The sequence below is a fragment of the Labeo rohita genome, chromosome 19, assembly GCF_022985175.1.
Source record: "Labeo rohita strain BAU-BD-2019 chromosome 19, IGBB_LRoh.1.0, whole genome shotgun sequence".
Taxonomy (NCBI): domain Eukaryota; kingdom Metazoa; phylum Chordata; class Actinopteri; order Cypriniformes; family Cyprinidae; genus Labeo; species Labeo rohita.
In genome coordinates this window covers 26,964,851-26,984,844 of record NC_066887.1, presented here as the reverse complement: position 1 = coordinate 26,984,844, position 19,994 = coordinate 26,964,851, and the positions used below count along the sequence as shown (strand labels likewise).

Below are 19,994 nucleotides of genomic sequence, written 5' to 3'. Positions count from 1 at the left end.
TGGACAGAATAATGCTTTATTTTTTTCTTAGAAACTACAAATGTGACCCTAGACCACAAAACCAGTCATAAGGGTCAGTTTTTTAAAAATTGAGATTTATAGATCATCAGAAATCTGAATAGATAAGCTTTCCATTGATGTGTGGTTTGTTAGGACAGGACAATATTTCAAAATCTGGAATCTGAGAGTGTAAAAAAAAAAAAAAAAAAAAAATCAAAATACTGAGAAAATCACCTTTAAAGTTGTCCAAATAAACAAATTCTTAGCAATGCATATTACTAATCAAATTTGATATATTTATAGTAGGAAATTTACAAAATATCTCCATGGAACATGATACTTAATATCCCAATGACTTTTGGCATAAAAGAAAAATTGATCATTTTGACCCATACAGTGTATAGCTGGCTATTATACCCAAATATACCTGTGCTACTTAAGACTGGTTTTGTGGTCTAGGGTCACATGTTATAAAATATGAAGGAATTGCTTATCAGGTCACTTTCGTCACACCCTGGCTCATTTCTGACCCACACAGTGACTTAAATACCAATTCAGTTATTTTAAATGGCATTCATTTTAAAGGCTTTCTTTCTTCAAGGGTTTGCACTGTATTTTAAATTGGGTGTGTACATGTATTTTCAGAGGCAGCAGTCATTGTCCCGTGCTTTTACATAGATCATTTAATGAGCACCTCTGAAACTTATGCAAGTCAGAATTAAATGAAACTTCAGCACTTCAGGTTTGACGACGAGACAAATTTACTTTACCACAGCACTTTCAGCCCTGCAATCTCTAACATGACTAATAATACACTCACAACTCTGAAAATGGTCTTTACATAAGACTTTACTATTATTAAAGCACTGTGAGTGACTATTCTCAGACTAGGTCAAAAGCTACATATCATTGTGAATTGATTAGTTTTATCACTACACAGCATGACAGAAATCTACTTTCAGATTAGCAGAATTTTATGAAGTAAAATCCATATATCAAGTGTAATGGTCAACAGTACATTTTTTAGGCCAGTTACATCTTTACAATACAGTACAGACATAGTTTACTAGTAAAAGTACATTTAAACTGAAGGACAGGAGCTTCTTGAGAAACTATATCTAAAGTGCTGATGGCTATAAAAAGCCATTTATATACTGTAAATAAAGTGATTCATATTGCTGATTTATCTGTTAAATTTTTCAATTAGAGAATTTTTTTCTCTAATTAGAGAAGTGTTTTAGGAAAAGACAGGAAAGGAAAGGACGTGACATGGTGACCCATACTTGGAACTTGTGCTCTGCATTTAACCCACCCAAGTGCACACACACACACCGTGAACACACACCTGGAGCAGTAGGCAGCCATATTGCCATCACTGCGGTGCCCGGGGAGCAGTTGGGGGTTCGGTGCCTTGCTCAAGGGACTCACCTCAGTCGTGGTATTGAGGGTGGAGAGAGTGCTGGTTATTCACTCCCCCCACCTTCAATCCCTGCCAGACCTGGGACTCAAACCTGCAAACTTTCGGTTACAAGCCCGACTCCCTAACCATTAAGCCACAGCTGCCCCCACTGTTCCTGTTTTAATAATATCATATAATAATATTTTAGCACAAACATGTGTGACCCTGGACCACAAAACCAGTCATAAGGCGTAAATTTTTGTAATTAAAATTTATAATAAATAAGCTTTCCATTGATGTATGAATTTGTTAGGACAGGACAATATTTGGCCGAGATACAACTATAAAAAATACTGAGAAAATTGCCTTTAAAGTTGTCCAAATAAAGTTCTTTGCAATGCATATTACTAATTAGAAATTAAGTTTTGATATAGTTATAGTAGGAAATTTACAAAATATCTTTTTGGAACATGATCTTTACTTAATATCCTAATGTTTTTTGGCATAAAAGAAAAATTTTGACTCATACAAATGCATTGTTGGTTATTGCTACAAACATACCAGTGCTACTTAAGGCTGGTTTTGTGTTCCAGGGTCACATATATGTAATGTATAGCAACTTTTGTTATTTTTGTTAAATGTTTTTCTTTTTCTGTAATTGTTTCTTCTGTTCCCAACAAAAACAATGAACATTAAGTATTAAAAATAAAAACTAGGTTTTAAAAGTATTCCACTAATTTGCAAATATTTCCACCGTTTCCACAATCGCACAAACATGATCAAGGAAAAGTACAGTCCTGCATCATTTTTTTAGACGCCTATCTGATCTTCATATAAAGACAGCAGTAATAAAATCCCCCATCCAGTCAACAGACCCAGATTCTGCAGCAGGAAAATCAGCCAGGGCCTCTTACTGTCCACGTGAATCATAGTTGGAAGCTAGACAAGGAAAAGGGAGAAAGGAAAAAAAAAAAATGGAGAAATTGAAGTCGAGATGATCAGATTACACTCAAATTCTTTAGATGTTCATCATTCACAGCCTCAAGTTGTTTTAAACCTAAAAGAATGTTTCTTTGAAGAATGTTGACCAAGTTGGTAAGCTGATAGTAGCCACTGACTTCCATAATAAGGAAAAAACACTATGGAAGTCAATGGCTATCATCAGCTGTTTGGTTACCAACATTGTTCAAAATATGATGGTCTGAAACGTGACCACAAAAAAAGTTTACCAATTACTTTCTTTTTTTTTTTTTTTTTTTTTTTGAGCCAAATGTCAAAATTGTCCTATCGTGTGACTGTCTCAGGCTATGCTCAATAAATTACAACTTTTATTAATATAAAAAAGAAAAGCATAAAAATGTTTTATAAACACCTCTGTGTCTATTTTAGTAAATGGCAATAATTTTTTTTCATCCATATTTTTCTGAAAGTGTAAGAACTTGATACATTTTGTTTCTGAAAACCATGTCCTCTGGTGTGACACTATATCCTGATTTTATATGGGCCAATTACAGAAAAAAACTTTTGTTAGGTGAAGGACCCCATTCATGATCATGTTACTGAAGCCCCCTATCAAGCCCATGGTCAATTTTTGTCTCAGAATTGTTCAAATAACTTTTTTGAAACCACTACATAAGTGTTATGTTTTATTGTCCTTTGGTGTGACTCCCCTAAATTATATTTTGTTTAATTAAAAACTGTATGTTAAACTACATAATCATGGAAAATTATGCAAATGTGTCTTGAAAACCGCTAATGACAGGTTAGCTTGGAATAGCAGGGTCACTGATTGACACAAAAGGCTGATACGTCCTTTGGTGAGACAGAAAATGTCCTCCGGTGTGATGCCTATACTGTCACACCGGAGGACAAGATATCTTTAAAAAGCATTTTAAATAACTAAATAAAATTTGTTTAACTCAGTTTTATTCTTTTTGATCACTTTTAGTGTTTTTAAATGCAGTAATTACATTAATTAAACTACTTTCCTGTACTGTTATAAAGTGTCATGAAAATAAGTATAAAATGTAATACTTCTTTTTTGAAACAAAGAATTGAGGGATAGAAATTAGTGGAAAATAAGACAGGAAATATAGACAGAAAATTAACAGGGATCCACCAGAAAGAGAGCAATGCAGAAAGTAAATAGAATCAAAATCATGCCTTAAAAAGAGTAGCTATATAGTTTTAAAAAATTAACTCATATCTTAATGAATATAGTTTCAGTCATATATCAGTAATATTTAGCTGCCATTATAAATATCAATCATATTTAGCTGTGCCGCAGATGCAGCAGGGGGGCTAGAAAAGTTTTAGTAACATACTGATTGACTATAAGACTGAATTTTGTTGCTGAAAATATTTTTTTTGTTGTTTAAAAAAAAACATGGTGCTATTGTATGTATCAAAATTAAACTTTCTCATTTGACATGTTAAAAATTAAATAGAAATAACTACCATTTCTGTCCTTTAGTGTGACATAATGTCCTATGGTGTGACAAAAAAAAACACAGATTTGTTTTTATCTCAAAATATCTTCATTTTCAGCAGTTTTGAACAGAAGACAAAGTTTTTCTTGTTGTCAAAGTTTGTCTTAAAAATTGTTCAACAAGTCATGGGGAAAAAATATGTTAATTATAATTTCATATTAAATAAATAACACTAATATGAAACTAGAGAGGTAAAGTTTAAGAACAAACTTTGAGTTGGCTTTAGAAAGTCTAGCCTGAAAGTTTAAAGCAGTTGTAAAAGTATGAAAGTTGATGTTGATGTTGACTTCACACTATATAAATATATGCATTTCTTCTTCAAAAATAGTCTTTTACAAAAAAAGCATTTTTACTGGCTATTTGGCAATTACCCATATAGAGCATGCAACTTACAAATTGGCTCAAAATATGGTGGCTATTATGTGCATTTTTCCTCTATTAATAAGTATAGTTAAAACAAAGAACCAGAAAGCACCAATCATACCATGTCTGCAAGGCCGATGTACAGGAAGAAGCCAGCGGTGATGGCAGAAATCCACTCCTGGGCGACGGTTTGAGTGGAGACGGACAGTGCGATGTACAGCCCGATGAAGGAGGTGAGAGCGCTGCCCACATTCAGCAGCAGAGCATTCCTCACCGACAGACCGCAATGCAACAGGATCGCAAAATCACCTGACCACCAAACACAAAAACACACCTGTCAAAAATGCATCTGTTATATTTCACCCTAAAATTAAAACAAACAAAAAAAATCTAAGTAACTTTGCATAATGAGAATGCAGCATATAACAGGCCCAGTAAGATTTTATATACATACGTTAAAATAAAATATATATTTAAAAAAAATACTGCTACTATTTTTACAGGACTCATTTAATGCAAAATATGAGCTTTTATTTCTGTCTTTTGATTACTGGACATGCTTTGTTGGATTCACACTAGTGATGCGCAGATAGCGATTATATCCACCGGGCGCTGCGGATAATCCGCGGGTCAGGTAATAAAAAATTGCATTCTGATTATTTGCGGGTGGGTCACGGGTGGATTAGATAAATCAATAATGACGTAAATATTAACTATATTTTCTAACATATGAACCTGTTTTAATGCTTTAGTAGGGTAATATGCAGTGGTGTAGTGCAGAACCTGCGTGTACCCATTTCTTTATCAGTCGGCTTTGCGTATACCCACTTCTAAATCTCCTCTGATGCGCATCATTCAGTAGTGTTCTGCATTAGCCAAAACCATGACAGGCCACCATTTCTAACTAAATCGTATGTGAATAAATGCAAATATTCACTCAAAACACCCAGCAAAGACGGTAAGGACCCTGGCGCCGGCTTCCTTTGAAATATGTTTGATGATTGCGCCTGATGCGCCCGCGCCCGAGCCCGCTCCGTCCGCGCCAGTAGGATCCAGTAGGCATTAAAACACCCAACCGATTTCATCAAAGATTGCGGAGAGTCACGTCCAGATGTCAGTTAACGTTATTCTTTTTAGCGTGGCTTTGGCTTAAAAGCACGAGTGATTATAAGCTTATATAAGTGTACAGGGATGTGCAGATCAGCTGAATCTGCTGTTAAAAATTAACCATCCATTCATCATATCATCATGCAAAACTAAGAATTAGAATAATTGTAAATGACCATGGGGTGCGGTTATCTAAATCAGAGAAAAATTCAGGTGCGGGTGGATGGCGGGCGGAAAATTTATTTGAAGCTGCGGATTCGGGTGACGTTTGGGCTCATCTGCGCATCTCTAATTCACACACACCCTTATGCTAAATTTAACATTAAACTGTACGTGTGAAAGAAAGGTGTGCGGGAAACAGAAAAACAAGTTGGACTGCAGTTTCAGGCCATGAGTGTAATTAACATTTAGTGTGTTTATGTGGGATGCTGCTTCACTCTCATCAGGAAGGAACTGTTTTCTTTGTTGTTCTGATTAATTAGTAATGCACATTGTGTTACTGCACAAACCTTTTAAGAGTTATTTCAGGGATGTGTAGTGTAGATGTATGTTCCTAAAAGGCCTTAGTATTTAAACTACACAATGAAAATTATATTCACATCACTCAACAGTCTGTCTTGATTAAAATGTCATTGTCTAGTTGTTTTTAAAGCATTTTTTGTAGCTAGATTAGAGTTTCTCTCAAATATACATCTCACCTAACTCATGCGGTAGCTCGTGACACAAAACGGCCAGCGATGTCGCCAGTCCTGAACGCCACGATGCAGAGAATGCAGCGCCTATGGCCAGACCGTCTGCAAAGTTATGAATCCCGTCTCCAATTGTGATCATATACGGCAGCAGACGCTTCTCTGAGGAACATGAGAAAGATATACGCTATTGTTCAAAAGTACAAATTAAAAATGACAAAAATCACATGCAGACAAAAAAAGAGCAATGAAACCCAAAATTATTTTGCAAAATTACAACTAGAAGACTATAACAGGACAATTAAGATCTCTAAAATGTTAAATACTTTGCATTTTATATATTTTTCTCAATTTAAATCTCTCTCTATATATACACTGTATATACTGTATATGTAATTATTTTGCATATATTTTTTCACAATTTAAATTTACATTTTATAATTTAGTTTCATAATTTTATGCACAATAGTTATTACAAGTTATATAAATATAGATTATATATAATATAGAATTTCACTACTTAAATGTAACTACTAACCGTTATTATTTAAGAGAGAATAACTTATAAAAATAAAAAGCCAAAAAAATAAAACAACTCACTGATCCTTAAAAAAGTTGTAGGTTTCACTTACTTACCAATGACATATAATAGTTTTTAATTACATGTTACAATGCATTTAAACAGTTTTAATTTTGAATTGTAATAATATATCACCTAGTCCTGTCTTTACATCAAATAAATGCAGTCTTGTTGAATTTAAAAGAGCATACTGACCCAAAACTTCTGAACAGTAGTGTATCTCTAAAAATGTTAACAATATAGATGGATAGATAGATAGATAGATAGATAGATAGATAGATAGATAGATAGATAGATAGATAGATAGATAGATAGATAGATAGATACTTGAAAAAAATCTCATTTTCATTTGGTCTTAGATGATTTACTAAAATAACTAAAACTGAAAAAAAAATTATATAAACTACACTGACATATTAGGAAAAAAATGTAATAAAAATTAATAAAAATCACAAAAACAACTAAATTACAAAAAAATGTAACTAAAATAAAAATTAAGCAGAAAAAAAATATTATATATATATATATATAAAAACTATACCAGTATCTCAATAATACTAAAATGACACTGATTGTTTATGCAAAAAAAAAAAAAAAGACAGCAGGCACCTTTTCTAACCTCACAGTTTGTATAAAGGTTACTTTACTAACAGGTAATTTTACTCCCTTAAATGTGTCATGTTACATCACAAACATGTCATTAACTCTAATTGGTGTGTAATTATTTGCAGTTATAACTCAGACGTGTCTAACACAGACTGCTGACAGCATTCACTCACCTCGTGTGCTGCTAAATGGTGTGTGCTCCTGGAAGGACTTCTCATTGTTCTGATCATCCACCTAAAATCAGAATAAAATACCTTTATTAACTCACAATTACACAGGAAGACTAAGATGAATGTAGTGATACTTCTGTGCTGATGAACTCTGAGTTTCAAAATAACTCAAACTCAAAATAAATCAGACGTTATGAAAAAAAAAAATTATACACAATGCATGATTTACATTGCACTGCAAAAAACAAAAAAATTACACAGTATCTTTGTCTTGTTTTCCAAGTACAGATATCTAAACATATATAAATACTATTGAAATTATAACCAAAAAAAATCTGGATTTTAAATTTGATGGCCAAAATAAATCAAAAATGATTTTCTTCAGAATAATTTTCTTGTTCATTTTTGTCATAATTTTAACGAGGTTTAACCAAGATTTTAAATGTTTTCTAAAGTATCTTCTGCTCACCAAGCCAATCAAAAGTACAGCAAAAAATGTAAAATTTTGAAATATTTTAGTATTTAAAATATCTGTTTTCTATTTAAATACATTTAAAAATGTAAATTATTCCTGTGATTTCAAAGCTGAATTTTTTAGCATCATTACTCCAGTCACTTGATGCTTCAGATATCATTCTAAAATTTTGATTTACTGCTCAAAAACATCTATTATTATTATTATTATTATGTTGAAAACAGCTGAGTAGATTTTTTTCAGGTTTCTTTGATGAATAGAAAGGTCAGAAGAAAAGCATTTATCTGAAATAGAAATATTTTGTAACATTATAAATGCCTTTATCATGACTTTTCAATTTGATCAATTTGAAGCATCCTTGCTAAATAAAAGCATTAATTTCTTTACAGGTAATCTGTCCAAATATTTGAATGATATAGTGTATAATGTTACAAAAGCTTTTTATTTCAGATAAATGATGATCTTTGGATATTATCAAATATTGATCATTAATAATAATAATAATAATAATAAGACATGTTTCTTGAAGCAACATTTAAGCAACATTCTTTTGAAGGATCATGTGACACTGAAGACTGGAGTAATGATGCTGAAAATTCAGCTTTACATCACAGGAAAAAATTACATTTTAAAATATATTCAAATAGAAAGTGGTTTTTTAAATAGTCAAATATTTCACAATTTTACTGCTTTTGCCGTATTTTGGATCAAATAAATGCAGACTTGGTGAGCAGAAGAGACTTCTTTAAAAACATGAAAAATCTTACTGTTCAAAAACTTGGTAGTGTAAATGTTGTTTTTTTTTTTTTTTTTAAAAAAGTCCACCTGTGAAACCCAAATTTTCTTGTCCAAATAGGACTAAAGCTAACCTAGAAGACTAGGTAAATATTAATTCATTAACTAAACAGTAAATGCCAATATTTATGATTTGAACGGCAAACTCTCAGACTATTGTGTATAAATCCTAAAAATGACCTCTTATTTCCAACAATTATTCTCCAGGTTTGTGAAATATAATTCCACCCGACCTCCTCAGGCAGCACTAGTTCTGTCCATTTGAAAGTGTTTGTGTGGTGATTTGTAACATAATAACTTGTTATTTGGCCCATGTTCACACAGACAAGACTTTCTTACCAACTCATCCTGTGATGTAGAGTTGTTGTTTTGCTGTGCTCTCCTGCTCTGGAACATCTGCAGAACTTTGCTGTGGTCACAGTGATGAAGGTCAGACTCCTGGAGCAAACAGACAAGTTCATTTATAAAGACAGACCCTTTAAGAAAAGCCATTTTCCACTCAGCAAAAAAAATATATATATATATTTTTAATATGAAAATTTTAATATGTTTTAAGGCAAGACATACAGCCAAAACCATTCAGTTTGTTCATACATAATTTGCCTGATTTATATAACTTTTTCCCTAAAAATATGGCTGTTAAAAAAAGAGATAATAAAAAGAGAAGTTTTCTTTATCTTTAACTTTACTATGTCTGCAAAATTAAACAGAAATTTGACGTCACCCACTCCAGCATGATCATGACCATGTCGAGTGATGATGGCGAAGATGGTTTCCATTAGATAGAAGACATAGATGCCGCCAATGACCACCAGAAGTTTGTAAATGAAATCAAGGTTCTCCTCCTCATGATTGTGTCCTTCTTCATGTGCATGAAGACCTAAGAACTACACAAACACAGTCAGTGACCAAGCAAATTAAATCTATAGGAATAGTCTAAAATTTACTCACACTCAGGCCATCCAAGATATAGATGAGTTTGTTTCTTCATCAAAACAGATTTGTAGAAATTTAGCATCATTTGCTCATCAATTGATCATCTGCAGTAAATGGGTGCTGTCAGAAGGAAAGTCTAAACAGCTGAAAGTTCAAACAGCTTTTTATCAGCTGTTTGAACTCTCATTCTGACGGCACCCATTCACTGCAGTGGATCCATTGGTGAGCAAACGATGCAAAATTTCTCCAAATCTGTTTTGATAAAGAAACTAACTTCTTTACATCTTGGATGGCCTTTTTTCATCAAATTTTCATTTTTGGATGAACTATTCCTTTAAAAAGACTTAATATAACATAAATGATGTCTATTAATGAAATATGTAGCAAAAAAGCCATTAAAGATTTACATTATTTAAAGGGGTCATCGGATGCTAAGTTCACTTTTACATGTTGTTTGAATATTAATGTGTTGGCAGTGTATGTACAAATCCCCTATAATGATAAAAATCCATGCAGTGGTTTTTAATTCATCTGTAAAAATAATATCCCCTTTTTTAAATCGAGCCATTCTCAGATGCCTGTCAGTGTGGCGTCACACCGACAGAGGCCGCTCCCACGATAGTTGATTGACATGAGCTCTTACCTCAGACGTGCCTTGCATCAGCTGTAACAGTCCACTGTTTCGATGCCGGAGCAGGGATGTAAGTTAGACAAGAATATCTCCAATTGAGCGATTGAGGTGTTGTGTTGCTGGATGCAATATTGAACATAGTGGTCGTCATTTACTACCGGTATCAGAGCCGCTGAAGATGCAGTGGATTACGTTTGTTTGTGAAGGGAATGCGCCTCCCGATCTACATAAATGCGTCTATGTTCGTGCAAATCATTTGTGATCCAGCTTCACCTACAGCAGAAGTGAGTATAAGGGTTTTTTTAAGAATCTCTGCAATCACCTTTCCTTATAACGTGCTAGTTAGCAAGTTTCGCTACTAAAGTAAACAGTCTCTTCACTCCACAGAGAGAAGAGAGGGGCGGGGCGAGCAGAGCTCATTTGCATTTAAAGGAACAATCCATCAGAATGGGTTGATTTTTGAAGAGCTCATTTTGACAAGGTAAAAACTGTTGTTTTACACAACCATTGAGAATATTTAACCAAAGTATATTATAGACTTTTCATTAAGACACTAAAGAATCATATCAACTTGTGGAAAATAGGCATCCGGCATAACAATCCACATTGTTTTATACATATTTTGGACTATGGGGGGCGCCATTATTTTGATAACGTGAAATGGTTGCACTCAGTGAGCTACTGCCGCTACCTGTTGCTGTTTTTACTGCAACACAACTCAGAAAATAAAATACTGATGTGATGCCACATCGTGCAGCTGTTGGTTGTAATTTTCACTTGAAGGGCAACAAGTGAAGCGATGTAAATCTTCACTGTTTTACTAACGATAAGAAGAGGAGAAAAGACGAATAAAACTTCCTAAAGACTTGTGTCTTTGTTTTCTCCACTTCAGCATTAATGCCTTTGAGGCTTTTAGTAAACCACAGCTAGTGAAAAAGCTTACAAGAAATTCTAGATGCCATCCTGGCAGGAAGTAAGCATGCAGATGCTTGTCATGACGCCACAGCCACTGAAGGAGTTTGTAAGCACAGATTTCACTCGATATCCGGGGGTGTTTAGATTCCTTGTGGGGAGAAATCTATAGTACGGCATTTGGTTTAAGCCTACGCTTATATCCAGCTCTTTCAGTAGCTGTGGTCATTGTATCAGTATTTTATTTTCCGACTTGTGTTGCAGTAAAAATAACAACTCACCGAGTGCAATCATTTCAGTCATCAAAATAATAGCGCCCCCCCATAGTCCAAAATATGTATAAAACGATGTGGTTTTTTCAAATAATAAATCTTTCATGGGTTTTTTTTACAACATATTTCATTAAGAGATTTAATTTATGTTATATTACGCCATACAAGTTATCTTCAGGTTCACCAAAAAACAATTAAATGCAATGCATTGTTAAGTGTTTTTCCTGGCTGCTCACCATGGGAATCAGATGCAGAAGAGCATCACCCGTCAGGGATCCCACAGCGAGACTGATGCAGAACTGAATGCACATCTGAAACGCTTGCGTGCACCTGGAGAACAGCAGCACCACAATCCCAAACATGGCCATTAGACAGATGATGATGTTGGCAAGGGTGGCATATCCGTATCCTGTGTACAAAAAGCTCATTCAGTTATTGAATACAGAGATCATTGTGTCACAGGTGTGGCGGCGTTCAGACTGGTTTTTGTAAATAGTTACAGGTCATTTAAATGGAATCTAGTTTGTGACCTGCAAATGGTGCCAGCTTTGTTCTTTTCCAGGAAGAGATGGTAACTAAAATAATCAGTCATAGGGTTTGTGAATTTTTCCGGTTTTTCCGGTTACTTGTTCTGTAGAGGCCATGAGATTGATGCCAACAAAAAAATGCCAACCAGAACTAAATACTGTGGTAGAACCTGAAAAGCCAGCTGTCATGAACCAGTTTTATAGACCTAGATGTGATTTCGCTAGATGTAAACGTACTGGTCCCGATACACTTCCTGTTTCTTTTTTTTTTTTTTTTTTTTTTTAGTTTACACAAACGTCACAAAAAAAAATACAACCAACATAAAATTTGACTGGATGAAAATGTTATTAGCACCTTTAAGATGTATTTGTATATGTGAAATAAAAAACAAACAAAAAAAAAAAAACATCAGGAAGCGCTTCTGGACCAGTGTTGTTTACATCTAGCGAAATGGTCTATAATGTGTCTTGTTTCTGATACACAAACTAAATGTAAGTGATCACGTAACTTTAACTATCATTGACAGGTACATATAAGCCTATGAGTGAGACTGCTGGTTCACCATCGGCTATAGGGAAATAACAAGAATAATAACAATGTGCAGTAAATGGTAAAACTGTTTGCACTACAAACCACTGTGTTTATAAGATAATACATTAAAATAATATTGTAAGACACACCGGTTTGTTTTGTACAGCTAAAAATAGCTGGACGCGGATGAGACCAGAAGCCTGGCACATAAAATTTACAAATGGCCAAGGCCACTCTTACAGGAAGAAAAAGGTGGATAGTTGTAGGCTTTTAAACTTTTTTTTACCACCATTCAAAAGTTTGGGTTTATATAGAAAAAATATATAGGCCTAATGCAATTCATAACATTCACCTTTAGCTGAACTACTATCAAAATTTTATCCCTTAAAACTGATCTTTGATTATCAAAATTAAATATTTAAATGTTTTTTCTTGAGAAAATAATTTTCTTATGCCTTAAAACAGTTTAAATGTAACTCTACCCCCCTTGCCTCGTTCACTATACATGGATCTATGAATATGCAAATTAGTCATGCCCCCACGCAGTCAGAGCCCTCTGAACCACTAACTTTACTGTAGTAAATGCAATATAATGGTGAAACACAGGTAATGACTGAAAAAGCTATGTTTTTACTAGCGGACAACTACAGTGGATACTGTAACATTTGTTAAAGTTACTTACTTGACGATGTTGTGCCCTCAAAACAAAGGCTCGAATGCAGCCTAGTTTGTGAATCCAGTTCGTGCCCGCAAGCATATGCGAGTAAAGTGCAGACGGCAATGCGGGAGAGGTGCATCTGACTCCGGGCTACTTTTACACTGTTGCCGCCGGGTTATTTTTCAAGTTGTTAGTGTTAGTGGTTGCATGCTCTATTTAGTGCTCTATATGCTCTATTAAAAGCTCTATTTAATATTTGGTTTTGTGCTGATAATCCTATTGGTATATTTTGCATGCTAATGACAGGAATCTATTCTTTGACTTGATTGGTTACTTAAGTTTGTGACGTAGCAAAAAAATGGCTGTTTTTCTGCGACAGCCTTTGGAAAACTACAGTTTTACAGAGTAAATATTCAGCAATGGTGTTGATTAATGGACTGGCACATGGTTTGTCTAAAAGCATATTAAAAACACCACACAGACAACTAAACAACATAAAAATCGTGATTGAAGTTACAGTTAGTTTAACACATTAAACTCTTATAGCATCTGATTGAATAATAAAACATACAGTTGAATGTTCAGACATTTGAAGAAAACTTGTAGAAAAATATGTTTCTGGACTTCTTGATGGCATTCAGAAGTCTATCTATGCTATGCAACTCAGACTAATTATTTAATGATGATCTGATGGTATAAAAAGAGGTCACTTACTCTGAGCGGTGCTTAAAGCATCAGGGGTCACGTGGGTAAGAGTGGTCTCAGAACAGCTTCCACTGAGGATCTGCTGAATCAGAGCAGGACTAAGCTGAGTGAACTGATCTCTAGTCAGTGATGAAGAGTTCAGCTGGTAGATCCTCAGCAGGTCTTCAGCGCTGAAACACATCTGCAGGCAAAATAACCAGAAACAATCTGAGACATGCACATTTTAGCATGAATATATTAAAGGGATAGTTCACCCAAAAACGTCATTAATTACTCACCCTCATGCAGTTCTAAACCCGTAAGTCCTTTGTTTATCTTGAGAACGCAAATTAAGATATTTTTGATGAAATCTGGGAGCACGTATTCTTGTAACTTCATAAAACCACCGATTTCACATGGACCATTTTATCAATGTCCTTACTACCTTCCTGGGGCTTGAATGTGGTAGTTGCGTTGCTGTCTATGCAGGGTCAGAAAACTCTCGGATTTCATCAAAAATGTCTTATTCTGTGTTCCGAAGATGAACGAAGGTCTTACGGGTTTAGAACTATGTGAGGGTGAGTAATTGATGACAGAATTTTCATTTTTGAGTGAACTTTCCCTTTAATACAATTTAAACAAGCATATATTACAATACATTATTTGGCTTTAGTCACTTTCATTGCTCTAAAAAGCATGCATTCACTAGTGTGCACTGTTCCCTAAATTATTAGTTGCATGGATGTCAAATGACAGGCTTTCTTTAGATTCTGTGTAAGGGCATTGGGGAACGTACATCATGATTAAAAATGAGCATACTTTATGTCTTTGATTATCATTACAGACAGACCGCATGATCCCAACTTTGCACTGTATGTCACAACATCCATCAAGAGATCTAAACATCAATTATTAATGTTGATATGTCATGTTACAGACCTCAAAATAATGTATTGCCCTGGTGCATGATTGTTCCCTTCATCAATCTCTAAATGATTTGATTTACGCAGCGTGCACTGATTTCCCATGATGCTCCACACAAATATTGCTGCATCTTACCTTGTCCCAGGTGCTGTTGCTATGGTGATCATCGTGATCACTTTCTCTGGGGGTCGGTCCGCTGCGGTGGCCTTCATCATCAGTGTGGGCATCATCATGGTCGTGTTCCTCTCCGCCTAAATTCAGCTTCTTCAGAAGCTCTTCAAAGTCTGAGTAACAATGGCATCATTAAAAATTGCTTTAAATCAAAAACTAAATGCTTAAAAGCGAAAGAACATGAACAAGTATTAAAAACATATTAACAAGGCTATCCAGTCGATTTCCCAGGCCAGATGCACGAAATGACTACATTTTTACTTTGAATGCAATGGAAAATGTATTCAAAAAGCATTCAAATCCCCTTATTTTTTTCACGATTTCACTGTAAAAAGTTTTCACTAGTTTCAACTTAAAAACTTAAGTTCAGCAGTTGCCTTTAAATTTTAAGTTAAATCAACTTTAAAATACAAGTCATTTCAACTCACTACAATAAAATGAGTTAAAATGACTTGTGATTTTAAGATTTAACTTCAAATTTTAAGGCAGCTGCTGAACTTAAGTTTTTAAATTGAAACTGGTGAAAACTTTTAACAGTGTTGATATGCTGCACCCTTATGTTAAACTTCTTTGAATTACGTTTTTACACTATATACGCCATAATGGCAAAGCAAAAAAACATTTTTTAACATCTTTGCAAATGTATTAAAAAATAAAAAACTTCAATGACTCAATTGAATACGTATTCATACCCTATCTGGGACACTTGTAATTTAGCTCAGGAGCATTCATGTCGCCTGTAGATGTTACTATACTAATTACTAATTACTATACTAATTACTAATTGCTATACTAGATAGAATGGGTCTGATTTGGAAAGGCACACGTCAAAATAAAAGGTCTAACAGCTTAAAATGCATATCAGAGCAAAAACCAAGCCCTGAGCCCAACCAAGTTAAAAATACTGCCTGTAAAGCTCAGAGACAGGATTGCATCAAGCCACACATCTGGGGAAGGGTTCAGAAAAAATTCTCTTGCATTAAAGGTTTACAGAAGTATGTAGTCTCCACAACCTGGACTCTTCCTAGAGCTGGCCTCCTGGCCAAACTGACCAACTGATGGAGAAGGGCTTTGGTTAGAGTGGTGACCAAGAAGCTGACCAAGAAGTCACTTTAGTTGAGCTCCATGATCATATGTGGAGATACCTACAAAAGGACAAACATCACTGCAACACTCCACAAATCTGGGCTTTATGGCGGTGTGCCAAGACTTGGAGTTTGCAAAAAAGCACCAAAAGGACCCTTAGACGGTGAGAAACAATATTCTCTGGTCTGATGAACCTCCAAGCATCATGTATGGAGGAAACCAGAAATTGCTCATCATCTGCAGAGTACCACCCCAAAAGTAAAGTATGCAGGTAGCAGCCTCATGCCGTGGGGCTGTTTTTCAGCGGCAGGGAACAAGAGACTCAAAGTAAAAGGAATGCTCAGTGTACCAAAATATAGATATAGCTATAATGAAAACCCAGTCCAGAGCATTCAGAACCTCACACTGGGCAGAAGGTTCACCTTCCAACAGGACAATGAGCCAAAGCACACAGCAAGATTGATTAATAGACAACTCTGTGAATGTCCTTGAAGGGCCCAACCACAGCCTGAACTTGAACCCCATCAAACATTTCTGAAAAAACCTGAAAATGTCTGTCATCCCCCATCCAAGCTGACAGAGCTGGAGAGGTGAAAAATGGCAGATAACTGCCAAATGCTGATGTGCAAAGCTTGTTGCATCATACCCAAAAAGACTTCAGGCTGTAAAGGTGCTTCAACTACACTCTTAAAAATAAAGGTGCTTTAAAAGGTTCTTCACAGCAATGCCATAGAAGAACCATTTTTGGTACCACAAAGAACCATTCAGTCAAAGGTTCTTTAAAGAACCATGTCTTTCTTACTTTTTTATAATCTGAGGAACCTTCTTTCGCAAAAAAGAACCTTTTGTGAAACAGAAAGATTCTTCAGGTGTTAAAGGTTCTTTATGGAACCATTTAGACAAAAAAGGTTCTTCTATGGCATCATGAAGCACCTTAAATTTTTAAGAGTGTAAGTACTGAGTTTACTTATGCAATGTACTTATTTTAGTGATTTCTTTTTAATAAATTTATGAAAATTCTGTTTTCCCTTTGTCATTATGGTGTATGACGTGTAGATTGATGTGGGGGAAATAAGCAATTTAAAGCAGTTTAACATACGGCAGCAACATAAGAAAACATGAACAAAAATGAAGGGGTACTTTCACAAGGCACTGTATATACATTTTTTTTTACAGTGTAAATACTTATCTAAAGAACCTAAAATGTGAAAATGTGCCATTTCAACCTGTCCTGAGTAGGGTTACTATCATTAACTAAAATGTAAAATGAATGAAATCTAAACCGATAAAAAAAAAAATAGTGACTAAATAAATAAAAAAAATAAATGTTAACTGAAATTAATATCATATGGAATATATATATAAATCTATCTCAAAATATTAATAGAAACTAATAGAAACTATAACATTAACATTAACTATAACATTATATATATATATATTAACATGGGACCTGAGTCCCAAAACTTACTTTAATTGGTGGGACATTATTTATTCAGGTTGATTATGTCACACTAAAACATTTTTACTTGAATATTTTACTAAAACAAAGCCAAAATCAACAACAAGAAACACATTTTAGGTTAATCTACCATCATCAGGATTATCAAACAGTCATACCATTAAGTGTGAGATTATTAGAGGCAAATTTGCTGAAGATGTAATCCAGAAAGTATTCTTGCTCAGGAAGGACATGTGACTTCATGCAGTCTCCACGCAGAGCATGATAAAGTATGTTTCCAAAAACAGCGTCCAGCTCTATGTGATGATCACCGCTCTCTTCCAGGATGTCTTTTAGTGAAAGACAGGACTGAAAATGTGGATAACCATGTTACTTATACATAGAATAGTGCTGAATGATTATCACTTCTATTTCAATCCTAAATTGCAGTTACTGACCTCATGTGTGTCTGGTTGATAGTATTTTTCCATCTCATCAAACAGCTGCTCCAAACCCTCATGTTCTGTGCCACTAATCTCATTATGACTGTCGGTAGTGTTGTCATGGCCTAAGATCATTTCAACGAAGTGATGGGTCTCTTCATCCCAGCGGCCTTCCTGTATGGCCCTGCAAGTCTCCAGCGGAGCACTCAGGAACAGACAGCATCCAGGGGCCATCGTGAAGAAATCCTCCATTTGTAGACCCCGTGAGCTGCTGTAGTTACTTAACAACTGGCCAAGATGTGCAACAGACAAGCACTATATACAGGAGAGAAAGAGAGTGATTTCAACATTTCCGTGTAATGGAGTCTAGTATATGTTAAGTTAAGTGAAACTGGAACAACGTGCAGTTTCATTTGGCTTTCGCAAATGTGAAATAGATACTTCTTATGTTGTATAAGATTTGCTTAGTTGGTAGAGATAAATCTTAATGATCCTTAAAAGTCTCCATTTTATTTTTTAAAATAAAAACAATTGCTTATAAAAAGATTTATTTATTTTTGTTTTGAGGTAAACTATGCTGGACATGTTCTTGGCACATAACATGAGATGCTATACATCTGTTATGAGGAAGATAACATGTAAAATAGTTTTTTTTTTTTTTTTTTTCTTTTTTTTTTTTTTGATAAAAACAACAAAAAAATTAGACACTGCCTGGGGACTGTAAAAAAGAAAGAAAAGTCACAAGAAGTCTGCATTTTTAGTATTAGTATTTTTAAAAGGTATTATTAATATTATTATTATAAAAATTTAATTATTAATAATATTTAGCTAACTTTTGTCAAAAATCAGTATAATGCAAACAACATACCAACATTCAGGATGCCATTTTTATTTATATGTGACCAAATAAATAAATAAATAAATAAATAACAGATCTCTGTAGACCCTCATGGCTGTATGTCATTAAAACATCACTTTTTTATGAACAGGTCTTAAAGTAAAAAATATATATTATTTAGTTTAAAACACACAAATTTAAAGTAAAATAAAATTAAATAATACATAATAAATAAATAAATAAAAAAAAAAATTACGGTTACTATAGTTAAACCATGGTAACTAAAAAACTAACCATGGTTGTGCTACACTAACCATAGTTTAACTTTACCTCAACAGTTCGTCAAATCCGTCTTACCTTTCCACACGACACACCGGAGCACTGAACGCGGTTCTCCAGGCGTTCAAACAGCGAAAGCAGCGCATTTTCCGTGAGAAACTCTTTACCTGGAGACACTAAATCCACAACTTTCGCGTAAATGTCCTTTTTACCGCAATGCGCTCCTGTAAACAGACTGAGGCAGGTCACACAGAGAAACAAAACTCCTCTAGTCTCCATGCTGTGTCTGTGTTTTGTCCTTAACCTTACTGCTGCGACAAACTGTCTTGACATTCACACACACGAGCTTCATATGTGATGCTCACACAGGTGATCTTGTACCTGTTCAGGTAGATGGTCCGCTTGTCCTCCACACTGAACGCTGATTGGTCACAGATTTCTCTTTATCTGCACGGAGGAGTTCGATCTATTTATATATTTTATGTATTTTTCATGTAATAATTATTTTATTTTAAGCTGTTTGTAACTTTAAGCAAAAATAAGCAGAGTGATTTTACGTTTGTAGAAAATATGTTTGTTTTAAATACCTTTAGAGAAACGTTCTTCTATTAAAATACAAGTATTTTTAATCCTTTTTCATTTGCAGGTTTATTTTAATATATGTATGACTTCCTCATATTTGAACTGCATTTTTATTTCATTTTCCTTTTAAAAGGATTTTGTTAAACATGTATATGTAAGTATGTCGCCACCTGTAGGCTGTGGAAGTATCTGACAGCGAATTGAGATTCAGCGAACAGAATTCAGAATTATAAATAATTCGCAGTAGACTTAAAATGTATTAAGTATTTGATCTGATTGGATGTTTGTACGATTTTGTTTTTAATTCGTTCAAAATCATGCAGGGTATTAAAATAAATATGCTAGTGTCCCCTGTATCCAACTAAATATTTGTCCAATATTCATTATTAAATATTTTCTTATTTT

At 34.4% G+C, this 19,994-nt stretch overlaps 1 protein-coding gene across 2 annotated transcripts; it reads right to left on the bottom strand.

Annotated features, from left to right (window-relative positions):
* Positions 1-359: 359 nt before the first annotated feature.
* LOC127181581 (zinc transporter ZIP4) lies at positions 360-19,406 on the bottom strand. 2 transcript variants are annotated; one of them, XM_051136357.1, is made up of 12 exons: positions 19,086-19,406; positions 17,906-18,205; positions 17,627-17,816; positions 14,885-15,033; positions 13,856-14,027; positions 11,661-11,833; positions 9,402-9,560; positions 9,013-9,111; positions 7,407-7,467; positions 6,057-6,209; positions 4,373-4,560; positions 360-2,338 (listed from the first exon to the last, which is right to left on the bottom strand). In XM_051136357.1, exons 1-12 carry the CDS (start codon positions 19,338-19,340, stop codon positions 2,210-2,212), a joined length of 2,028 nt encoding a protein of 675 aa, XP_050992314.1. In that variant the 5' UTR covers positions 19,341-19,406; the 3' UTR covers positions 360-2,209. The 2 variants fall into 2 exon arrangements, with proteins under 2 accessions (XP_050992314.1, XP_050992315.1); XM_051136358.1 differs by lacking the exons at positions 11,661-11,833; positions 13,856-14,027; positions 14,885-15,033; ... (1 more) ...; positions 17,906-18,205; positions 19,086-19,406 and adding an exon at positions 10,253-10,443.
* Between the last annotated feature and the right edge of the window lie 588 nt (positions 19,407-19,994).